The sequence below is a fragment of the Prionailurus viverrinus genome, unplaced genomic scaffold (genome assembly GCF_022837055.1).
Source record: "Prionailurus viverrinus isolate Anna unplaced genomic scaffold, UM_Priviv_1.0 scaffold_33, whole genome shotgun sequence".
NCBI classification, from domain to species: Eukaryota; Metazoa; Chordata; class Mammalia; order Carnivora; family Felidae; genus Prionailurus; species Prionailurus viverrinus.
In genome coordinates, this window is record NW_025927604.1 from 8,041,479 (window position 1) to 8,053,081 (window position 11,603).

At 60.8% G+C, this 11,603-nt stretch overlaps 1 protein-coding gene across 6 annotated transcripts in view; it reads left to right on the forward strand.

Annotated features, from left to right (window-relative positions):
- The window catches only part of ATP6V1C2 (ATPase H+ transporting V1 subunit C2), a 53,721-nt gene extending 42,419 nt beyond the window's left edge, over positions 1-11,302 (forward strand). Inside the window, exons 8-14 of one of the 6 annotated variants that reach the window (XM_047845146.1) lie at positions 468-536; positions 2,798-2,890; positions 3,001-3,094; positions 5,448-5,507; positions 6,428-6,525; positions 10,608-10,744; positions 11,037-11,302. In XM_047845146.1, the coding sequence (XP_047701102.1) occupies positions 468-536; positions 2,798-2,890; positions 3,001-3,094; positions 5,448-5,507; positions 6,428-6,525; positions 10,608-10,744; positions 11,037-11,245 (760 nt within the window). In that variant the 3' untranslated portion in view covers positions 11,246-11,302. Of the gene's footprint in view, positions 1-467; positions 537-2,797; positions 2,891-3,000; positions 3,095-5,447; positions 6,526-8,462; positions 8,519-10,607; positions 10,745-11,036 lie in introns of those variants that run through there. The other 5 variants (XM_047845147.1, XM_047845149.1, XR_007149312.1 and 2 more) reach the window with 5 other exon arrangements.
- The last annotated feature ends 301 nt before the right edge of the window (positions 11,303-11,603 follow it).

Sequence of the window (11,603 nt, forward strand, 5' to 3'; positions counted from 1 at the left end):
CTGGCCCCCGGGAGCACTAAATGGGAGTTGCGTGGGCCGGCACGGGAGCAGGGGGACAGCACCCGCGGTGGGATGCAATGACAGAAGCAGCCGTTTCTTGAGCGCTTGAGGCGTGCCTGCCACATGCCTCACTCTCAACAAACCCCGGGCTGCTGTTACTCCGTTGGCCTGAGGCCAGAGAGGTCAGCTGGCTTGCCCAAGGCCACACAGGGCCGGGACTAGAAAGTTCCGACACAATCACACGGGCCCTCTGCGGGGTCCCGGGCCTTCATGGGGAGGGTGGGTCCGGGATGGGGCTGGGCAGGAGATTCTCGGTGCCCATGGCAGGGCCTCGGGGGGTGGGGGGCACTCCGGCCCAGGCCTGCTCACTCCAGTCCTTTGGGAAGAGGGGTATATAGGGTCCCAAATACTTGGGACGCCCCGAAGTTTTTAAGCAGAAATCACTGAATGATCCTGTATCCTCGCAGACCAAGCTACGCGCAATGGCAAAAAACCTACGAATCCCTCTCGGACATGGTGGTCCCTCGGTCTACTAAGTAAGTGAGACCCCAACTTGGCACCCGGCCACCAAGCGTGCCGGAAGGTGTGAGGACCCTCGGCCCGCCCCACTCGCTCTCACAAGGGTCCCTTGGCCTGGAACTCCTTTGCAGCCACACACCCGGCCCCATGCCAGACTCTCTCCATCTTTTAAAATGCGGTTTCCCTGCCCCCTCCTCCAGGAAGCCCTCTCTGGCTGCCTCCTGGCAGAGACCCCCCACCTCAGTGCACTCTGCGGTGCCTTCTCAGCCCAGGTCATTCTTCCCCGCCTGAGGGTCAAGCAAGGGCCTGGCTCTGATGGCCACAGGGCGGGAGCAGGGGAGGAAGGCATTCTCAGCGTCCGGCCTCCTGGGGTCAGAGCAGGAGTGGCCAATGAAGCCTGGGAAGGTGGCAGAGAAGGTTCACAAACCGTGAATACCACGCATCTGGGGAGACCAGCATCTCAGGGCCGCACGCAGCAGCAGGAAAGGCTCTCACGATGCAGTACTGAGCAGGGGAAGCAAGTTCTTTTGCTTTAGCTCTAGAAACAGACACAACTAAACCACATGCGATCTGGGCACACGCAGGTGCCCAGTAGAGCCGTGGAGGTGTGTGGGCATGGGAAACGTGGCGACCTGGGGGCACAGCGCGACGTGCACCCAGGGAGGGCCACGGGAGGGGGGGGGTCTGCCGTATGAGAATTGCTTTAGGTCTTAAATGGGGCGGCTGAGACACAGGTATTTGTTATTCTCTATACCTTTTCACACGTCTGAAATGGTTGGTCCTTGAAAAAAAATTTTTTTTAATGTTCACTTCGTTTTGAGAGAGAGAGACAGAGCATGATCAGGAGAGGGGCACAGAGAGAGAGGGAGACACAGAAGCTGAAGCAGGTTCCAGGCTCTGAACTGTCGGCACAGAGCCCGACGCGGGGCTCGAACTCACAAACCGCAAGGTCATGCCCTGAGCTGAAGTCGGACGCGTAACCGACTGAGCCTCTCAGGCGCCCCGCGAATGGTTTGTCATTTTAAAAGATTTGGCGGGTGAGTCTCGGCCAGACATGCCAATTCACCTGCTTCCCAGGGCACCGTGGCGAGAGGGAGGGTGGCCCCTGCCCAAGTCCATCTCGGCCCGGAGGCGTCTGGCTGGGGGTACCTGCTGCAGGGCGGCTCTTCCAGGGCCACAACTCACTGGAGGTAGCAGTTAGGAGCTGAGTTGAGGGGTGCAGGGAACAGGACGGTCATAGCCTGAGGCCACAGGGGAGGCCAGAGGAACAGGCCCGGGGCAGCCACGTCTGCAGGGGCGGGGCGGGTGGGGTGGGGCGGAAGGCACACAGATGGGTGGAGGGGCTGGTCCTTGAAGTCACCCGGCTCAGCAGACGACCCCCAGCTCTTGTAACAGTGGCATTCTGTGGCCAGGTGCCAGGGGGCCCCGCCCAAAAGGCTGCCTCAGTAGGTGGCTTGGCTTCTCAGACCAGAGCCCCCAGGCCCTTCGTTGTCAGAAGGCGCCCGAGAATCCGCAGAGGTGACTCAGGAAAAGTCTCTGGAGCCTGGGGCGGCCCTTCTGGGCACCCACTCTGGGAGAGCGGAAAGGTGACCCGGCCCTGAGCGTGTCCACGAGACCTGCCTGGGCTTGGCGAAGGGCTTCAGGTCTGTGACCCAAAGACGCAGGCCCCTGGCTCTGACAACCCCTGTGTTTGGGGCGGTGCCCACGGGGGTCCCGTGTTGAGGTGTGCCTCGGGAGGCCGTCCGATTACAACATCGGACGTGAGGTGGACGTGGCGGGGTGGTTTCCCACCAACGAGCTCTGCCCTGCTTCGCTGTGAGCACAGCACGTCAGAGCGAGGGCCCCCCGTCCTCACACGAGGCGACTGAGACCCGGGACTAGCGTGATCTCTTGGGCATTTCACAAACCAGAGCTGAACCGCGCGCGCATCTCCGCACAGCTAGTCTCCTGTCCTTTCCTCCCCTCGAGGGCCTGCGTTTAGATCACCTGGAGGCCCCTGAGGCCTCAGCCTGGAGGCTGAATGGCAGGAGCCCGGGAGGGGGCGGGCCGCAGCAGGTGGCTGAGCCCACACGGCCAGGAGCTGGGAAATAAGGGACGTCCGGTTCCCTGCCCTCCGCTGCTGGCTGGGCCCCTGCACACGGGCCAGTGGGCTGAGGGGGACGGAGCCTCACCTCTGCGGTGACCCGCCTCCCCGACGGGAGAGGACAGGGCTCTCCTAGCCCAGCTCTGACGCCGGGCCCGGCGATGAGTCCCGTGAACAGACGCTTCTCACCCCCAGACTGATCGCCGAGGACAACGAGGGCGGCCTCTTCACGGTGACCCTGTTTCGAAAAGTGATCGACGATTTCAAAACCAAAGCCAAAGAGAACAAGTAAGGGCTGGCCTTGGGGGGTTGCTCCGGGTCTGGTCTGTCTGCACCGGAGGGGCCTCTGCTCCGACTGGAAGCTTCTTGGCAAACGCCTCCCATTTGCTTGTTTTAAGGTTCACTGTCCGTGAATTTTACTATGATGAGAAAGAGATAAAGAGGGAAAGGGAAGAGCTGAGCCGTTTGCTGTCTGATAAGAAGCAACAGTATGTGAGTAGACTTCGCGGCGGCCGGGCTCCGGGCAAGGGCGGCTCCTCCCTGGGGGCACACGGCCCCGGGACTGTGTGCCCCCCTGGGGCTGCCGGGGTGCGTCTGGGGAAGGCAGAGGGGCCCCGAGGTGGCGCCTGAGCTGTGAGTCCGTCCGAGCTCCTCAGTCCTGGTGCTGCCCTTCCAGGAAGGGACTCCCAGTTCCGCTCTGCAGCTGAGAAACTGACGCTCTGGGGGGGGGGGGGGGGGGTCAGCGAGCACCTCCCCCAGGAAGAGGGCCCCACCTGAGCCTTCTCCGCCCCAAGGTCGGGCAGGGCAAGGCGGGGATCCCTGAGTGGAAAGTGGGTGGCTCCGTCCCCTCCGCCCCCCTGCTATTCTCGGCAGTGCGGCTCCCCGGGTGCGATGTGACACCTTCTGTTACCAGCACCTGTATTTGTGTCCCCTACGCTTCCGGCAAAGAGTGGGTGCTTGTCCCGGAGGAACTGACAACAGCCAACCTCCCGTGTGCAAGGGCAGCTGAGCTCAGGGGGGAGAAAACCAGGCTCTTAGTCTAGAAGTGTGAACAGCGTGGCCTTGGGCACCCCGCTCTGTAAGACGGGCACGCTCCCCACGTGGCATCCTCCCGCTGCAGAGCGGGCCTAAGCCAGGTGGCTCCCGGGGCCTGCCTCGGTGGAATGTCTCCGGGTCCCTTCTCTCCCATCCCCCCCACCCCCCACCCGGGGCGGGTTCTCGGGGAAGCTTTCTAGTCAGCCTCTGGAGTAGCGAGGAGGGGAAGAATGAGTAGAAAGTACTTCAGGCCTGTTGGAGGAAGACCGGTGTGTAGACATAAGGCTGTAAGTATGTGCTTGGATGATGCAAGATGTACCTCCCGTGTGGCCACGTGTTTGCCCCGAGCCTTCTCTGCTGTCGGGCCGGGGGAGTCTGCACCTCCGACGTGACCTCTCCGGGTCGGTGGCCTTTTCACAAGGACTCCGGACAAGTCAACCCCCTCAGAAGTGGCAGCAGCATGGGGGTTCCCAAAATAGGGTTCTCCCAGCCCCCCCCCAGACTGGCCCATCCCCCTTGAGGAGGAACGGGGGGCTGGTCCTATGGTCGTGCCCGTGCACGGTTTCGGCCCCTCCCGGCCCCGAGCACACACGTCTGTGTGTGGACGTGTGTGTGCGCACACCAGGGGAACACGCTTTTCGGATCCTAAATCTGCCGGGCTTCTCTGGCTGAGACCCCTTCCCGAGACAAAGGGCTGAGGTGGCCCCGGGCCCGAGGCCTCAGACCCGACACGCCCAGGCAGGAAGGGTGCTCGCCAACAAGCTGGAAAACCAAAGGGTTCTTCTCCTTGACCTCAGCTCGCCCCAGACCCTCATCACCCAGGAGCGCTCGGTGGTCTCTATCATAGTTGAGCAACCCTGCTGGCCTCGGGGCCGGCCCTGGCTGGCCTCCGGTTGGGGGCTAGACTGTGGCAGCTGTCACGGTGTCCAGGAGCGAGGCCCTGCCCGCAGGACAGGTGGTCAGGTCCGTGCCTTCGGCCCCTCCCTCCGCGCTGGCACAGACCCCCGAGGATCGAGGTGATACGCAGGAGCTCGACACCTGCCGCCCGGGTCTCCGGTTACCCGCCGGTGGAGGGTGCTGCTCCCCGACGCTGCCCTGGGAGCCCTTCCAGGGTCTCTCTGTGCAGGGGAAATGGAGATGCGAAGGAGACACACTAGCTCGGAAACATTTAGCTCCCTGCGAGGCTCTCGCTGGGTGCCAGTGAGCAGGGGTCAGCCGGGGTCGGCCCTACCCTGGCCGCGTAGACCCTTTCCCCCTTAGCTTGTTGGGAGGCGGGTGCGGTCGGCATCCTCCGCCGTTTTGATTACTCTCCAGCCAGAGGGGACAGGCCGGGGCCTGGGGTTTCGGCCCCCTGTGAGAGCACGGGGTGGGGGCTTCCTGTGCTTTCTGTTTGCAGAGAGGGTAAAGGAGGCTGTGTCCCAACAGCACACCCGCCGTCCGCGTGTGGCATGCTTAAGCGCACCCCGATTGCCCTGTTGCCACCGAGGCTGGACGTGGTGGGGACACGCTCCTCAGGCAGAGCCGTTTCCACGAACGCCGCCTGGAGCTGTCCCCGTCCTGTCCCCGTGGAGGGGAGGTCCTGACCGGGGCCAGGCAGGGGCGGGGGGGATGTGGGCACCGGCTCCGTCCCTGGAATATGGGGCCTGAAGACCTTAACACCCCGGTCCCATCTCGAGTCCGACCAGCACGCAATCCTGGAGGGCGGGCCGGCCTTGCCGGCCTCCCTGTGCTTTTCAGGCGATGCGAGTTATTTCTGTTTGTTGTGATGCATGTTTGCCGAAAGATTAATAAATCATTTCTGTGCCTTTAGCAAACTTCCTGTGTTGCTCTTAAAAAGGGATCATCCACCTTCCCGGACCACAAGGTTCAGGTAACCCCGCTAGGGAACCCCGATAGGCCCGCTGCGGGGCAGACGGACAGAGAGAGAGAGAGTGAGGGCGAGGGAGAGGTAAGCAGCACCCGGGAGCCCTGGGCTTCCCCCGCTCGCATGTCCTCGCCAGTGCAGGCGTCTTCTGAGAAAACAAAGCCTTGCGTTTTCTGTTACCGAAGGTGGCTTTTGAGGGCTCAAATCAAGGAGCCCAGCATCAAACGCCTTTCCTCCTCATCCGGGGGGCCTCCTTGGAGCTGCCCCCCGCCCCCGGCAGTGGATGGTGCTTGCTGGCCAGGGTGCCCCCGCCCTGTCTGGAGGTGGCTGGAGCTGGTGACGGGGACAGGTGCTGGTGGTCGGGCGGCTCGGCTCTCCTCCCCTGGCTGCCCTGGCTGGACCCACCCCTGACCTTGGTGGGCACTTGGAGGTGCCTTTGCTCCAAGACTCGAGGCTCCCTCCCCCCGAGTAGCGGCCACAGCGGCATTAGTGGCAGCTGTCGTGGCCGGGTGAGGCGGGCTCCTCGGAGGGCCCCCTGGAAGCGGCGGCTGGTGGATGACGCCAGGACCCCGGGGCAGCGCCTCCCTGGGAGGCGGGCCCCTTCGCAGCACAGCGTCAGAGGGAAGCCTGCGGGCTGCCTGCTGACAGCCCTGAGGTCAGGGGCTGCCCAGCCCCTGCAGCCGGGTCTGCGGTGGCCCCGCGCATGCGCCGGGCGGCTGGCCCGCGGCGCTTCCCCGGCCCCCACCCCGCCCCCCGGGGCGGCCCGGCCGACGCGGTCCCGGCCCTCGTCCAACCGCCTCGCTGCTTCCGCTGGCCGCCGGGCATTTCTTCGCCGCTCGGGGCTTGCTCTGTCCAAACCCACGTCCTCCTCGGCCTCGCGTGGGCGGAGCGGCCAGCCGGCGTCACCGGCTCTCCTGTCTCTGCAGGGCCCGCTGCTGCGCTGGCTCAAGGTGAACTTCAGCGAAGCCTTCATTGCCTGGATCCACATCAAGGCCCTGAGGGTGTTTGTGGAGTCCGTGCTCAGGTGCGTGGAGGCGCCGCCCAGCCCGGGGTGGGGCAGCGAGCTCTGGGGGGCCCCTGGGCTGCCGCCTGCCCCTGCCGTCCCCCGCCCCCCCACCCCCCACCCCAGTCTCCTCTGGGACCTGCCGGGCCCTCCCGTCCTCTCCGCGCGCTCCTCCTGGCTCTTGGCAACTTGTTTAGGGTCTCCTGAGTCACAGGAGCCTTCCCTCAGCCCTGCGGGCCCTGCCGTCCTGTGCTCCGCGTCCCCGTTCCTGCCAGACTCTCGCCGCATGCTCCGCCCCGCCCCGTGCACCTGCCGGGGCCTGGCGACTCCTAGAGGAAACACCAGCACGGTCTCAGTCCTTGACCTCTGAGCCCAAGGCGGCACAAAAAAACGAAAGCCCTGAACCAAACCGAACTGATGACAACAAAAATTTGGCCTTGTTTGTTTTTTTCACCAAAGTGAAAACAATTACCGTGGGAGATTTGGGAACTGTAGGTAAGCACGACCAGTGAATAAAAAAATCACCTGTAATTTTAACGCCGGGAGAAAAGTCTGCTGGCTAGTGTGCAGGTGTGTACCTTAGGAGTTTTTGTTCCTTTGTGTTTTGCTTTTTTTTTTATTCTAGTTTACAGATATGCATATTTTTTTTTTTTTTTTACTAAATTTTTGCAAAAATGGAATCAAGCAGTATTTTCTAAAGCCTGTTTTTCTGCCACGTTTTGAACATGTGCAGTGACATGAGCTATGTGGGGAGGGGGGATCTTGGTAGCATCACACACGGCTGGCTGTACCCTTTTTCTGGAAGCTTCCACCCCTGCTTCTTGGCCCCCTCTGGCCCTCTGAAGTGCTCTCCCCAGCCCCTCCCCTGCCTGCAGGGCGGGTGCCCCCCCCCCCCCCATCCCTTCCCAGCCATCCACCTGGAGGCCTGTTCCATACTTTCCCTTTCGAGTCTGTGCCTCCTACCTCGTCCTGTCCGCCTCTCACCTCACACGGGCTTCCCCTGGACATCTGGCTCGTCTTCCCTCCTGACCCCTTCCCCCGGCCGCCCCGTCAATGCCCGTGGGCTCACGTCTTTCCTGTTTCCAGACCCCAAGCCTCAGGGCGGGCTCAGATGCCTCTGCTCCCTCACCCTCGCCTCCTACGCCCACTCCTGCACCCCACGACGCTTCTGGTGGGCCCCCTGGCTTGCCCCTGCTTTCTCTCTTCCCTCCGTCCCGGCCTCGCCTGGCCGGGCCAGCTCTTGCCACGGGCTCTCACTTGGTTCTGTGCCTCCGGTTCATCCTCCACGCGGCTGCCAGTGTGGTTTTGTCCAAGCACAATATGGCGGCTGCCAGGATCCGACCGTGGCTCCTCTCGTGGTCATCCACCCCCACCCATCTCAGAGGCCTGGAGTGGCGTGGATTGTGGCATTGGGCCGCGGGGCGTAGACGAGCAAACCTGGAGTGTGCCAGCCACCTGTGGTGTAGACGGGGCCCGAGACTGACCCTGCTGGCCTCGGAAATCAGTGGTTCTCAGGCTCACTACAGTGCGGATGCCCGTTTGCTCGAGAGAGGTAGAGATGGATGTCCTTAAGTTGGATGAAACAGGATTTCTCCTAAAAGTATATGTAAAAGTAATTCTTTACAAGACTCTCAATGTAGGATTTTTTTTTTTTTTTTTTTTTTTTTTTTTTTTTTTTTTTTTACTGTGTCTGTATTTTTCCGGAATACGGTTGTATACATGAGCGCTGTTTGAAAAATTCAAGTTCAGAAATACATACTGTGGAAACAGTTCCCAGTTCCCCACTGCCCATAAATAATCATGGTTAATGGTTTCGAGACTCTTCTTTCTCCCCCAAATGGGATCGTTTAGCGTCCTGCGGCTTGCTGTCTTCATCTGCTCTGAATCAGTCTCTTCAGCACGGGTGAAGCTACCTGATCCTTTTTTAATGGCTTTTTCATATTCTATCCTGTGGACAGATCGTAATCCGGGAAAACAGAGGCTGAACTGACACGTTTGCTGGGGCACACAGACGGTGAAGTTCACCTGCTTGCCTGTTCCTTTGACCCCCTGTTGGTCTTTGCCCCGCCCCCCCCCCCCCCCCCCAGTTGGCTCTTGGCCGCTGTCTCCCTCTTCTCCGAGCTGTTTTGTACTTCCCGCCTGGGGGGGAGGGAGGGGCCGACGCGCTCTCTGCCTCTGTCACCCCGCTCAGAGTCGGACAGATGTGAAATGGACATCTTCCAGACACTTCCAGATGTGAAATGTTCGTGGACTCCATAAAGTCAAAGTGAAGTAGACTCAGCCCTCAGTTGAGGGAGAGCTGAGGGAGAGCCTCAGGGCGCAGTGAACCGGGGGCTGCCGGGTGCAGAGTGGAGGGGCCAGCCAGGAAGCTAGTCAGTCTGGATCTCGGTGGGGAACAGAGGTTACGGAATCCTGACGGCGGCTGCGTGGCCGTGATCGTCTAGGGAGAGCCCTGCAGAGGGAAGGTACTGAAAGGGCACCTCGGGGAACCCCAATATTTAGAGTGGAGGAGAGAAGCTCATGAGGAAGTCAGGCAGAAGGAGGGAGTGGCTGACGAGTCAGAGGGAGGAGAAGCTTAAGGATTTAGGTATCCCCGTGAAAAGGGTCACGAGGTCATCGGTGGGACAAGCTCGAGTGTGGTGGCCGGATGACTGGGTGACACGGGACGCTGGGCACTCTCAGGTTTGGAATGAGAGCCCAAGGGGGCTGAGGGCGTTTCTTACAAAGGAGGGCAGGATGGGGAGATGTTACAGGGGTAAGGGGACAGCGGTAGACGATGCTGGCGCCCCCGTGGCACAGAGGTCTCGGTGTGGGGCCTCATGTCAGGGCTCCCCACCGGGTGACCTCGGCGGTCAGGGAGGAGGAGGGTCCTCTACTGAGTGGAGCAAGGAGCAGCGTGGGGGCGGCCTTGTGGAGAATGAGCACTGACCCGGCTGTTCTGGAAGGCGTGTTCTGAGCAGAACAGAGAAGGTGTTCATTGACATCGATCCAGAGGGAGGGTCAGCAGGGAAAGGGCTGGGAGGATCTGGGAAGAACGTGGGAAGCCCCAAAGTCGAGAGAGTGGGCTGAGAAAGGGGCCCAGGGCTTGGAGGCTTGATGGGGGGGGGGGGGGGGGGAGGGGGGGACGAGGAGCAGTCAGTCAACATTCACGAAGTGTTGGAGTGCCCGCCGCCCTCCAGGTCTGGGGACACAGTAGACTGTGCACAAAACAGACCCGTGCCTCTGCCCCGATGGGAGCTCGCGGGCTGGGAAAGACAGGACAGCTGGGACACAGGGGTCCTCGTTCGGGAGGGTAAGCGAGCTCCCAGGGAACCTGCAATGACTGGCGGAACGACCAGGTCGGACGACAGAGCGCGGTGGCACCACGGTCTGGGAGCCGGAATGCGCGTCCTTAACGTACGTGTTGCCTGGGGTGTGTGGTCAGCAGGTGGAGACAGCGGTGTCGGTGAGGCCGAGGGTGTGGAGTGGGTTTCTGGAAAGCACTGGGAGTTGCGGGAGGGAGTCAGGAGGGGGGCTGCTCGCTCAGCTAAGATGGCCGCGGCCCCTCCGCTCTCTCCCCCGGGGGGTACCGGAGCTTTGTGGTAAGAGGGGACACGGAGAGGAGGCCATCGGCTGGGCCACTCCCCTCGCCCGTGACCCGTCTGCCCCCGCCAGCTTCTCTGGCTCTTGCCTCCTGGAAAGACCATTTAGGCGGGGCTCGGACACCGGGGTCCTGCCGGCCCAGCATCCTGGAAACGCACAGGACGAAGCAGGTGTTAGGCTCGGTGGGTGGCGAAGGCAGCGGCACGCGTGGGCACGGCCTCCTTCACGTACGCTTTGCTTCCCGCCCGCAGATCCAGCAGACCTCCGCGTTTTAGTGCACGCCGCACCGTTATCCAGAAATGGCCGGTTAGCCTGTTCTGGCACATTCCCCTCCAGAAAAATCCAGTCACCAGTCTCACCTCTGACCCTAAATATTTCATTCCACTGAGTTTTACTGTCTTAAGCGGTGTCAGCTGAAGCTTTTTTTTCTTCTTACTAGAACCGCCTGTTTCTTGTCAGGGTTGTTTTCCCCACGTTTCCATCTGGGGTAACTTATGCGCACATTTTGTCTGTCTGGCAAGGTACGGACTTCCAGTGAATTTCCAGGCGGTGCTCCTCCAGCCTCACAAGAAGTCCTCCACCAAACGTTTAAGAGAGGTTCTGAACTCTGTCTTCAGACATCTGGATCAAGTAGCGGCTGCAAGCGTGTTGGATGTAGGTATACGATCCAGAAGCGGCTGGGGTTCTGTGCTAAGGTCAGCCTCCCCACCTGGGAACCTGCCAGATCCCGAAACTGCCTGTTACGAAGATGTACGTTTCACAAATGCGAAAGTGTAACGAGGAAGAGGCTGTGTGTGTGTGTGTGTGTGCGTGCGTGTGTGCGTGGCGAGGGTGCGCTGCGCGGGGCAGAAGATACCGTCACAGCCCGGAGAGCCTCCTCAAAAACATAAAGACGGGACAGCGAACTGCCTTCTGCACCTAGAGCGACAGCGCCGCGTCCTCTTTTGCAGGCGTCTGTGGACATCCCGGGACTGCAGCTCGGCAACCAAGACTACTTTCCTTACGTCTATTTCCACATCGACCTCAGCCTGCTCGACTAGGAGCCGCTGGCCCCACGAGGCCTTCCCGTCCGCGCGGACTCCGCAGACGCCGCTCTTTCCCTTGGCCGCGGAACCCCACGGAACTTAAGAGTTTGAGAGAAATCGCTCACAAAAGTTAGTTACAGTTGTATTTATTTTTTTTTAAGTTACAATAAAGAAACGCCCCGTCCTTTGAATGGTCTTTTATGTTCGAACGTAATTCAAAGCCTCACTTTACATAACTGGGGACTGCCTAGAAATTGGTCACCTGCTGTTTTAATTTTGTGTCTTAACGGATCTCTTGGGACGGCTTGGGAAGAACATTAAAAATCTTGAGCTGACCGTATAACCAGCTAGATTTCCTAAGTCAGTGGGGATGGCCCAAAGACAAAATGTTGGGCACGAAATGTCGTTCTCAACGGACAACCCACTGTTTTTCATCCTTCTTTCCGTAAACTCGCCTTACATTTCACATTCCACGGATGGCACCTGGCTTGC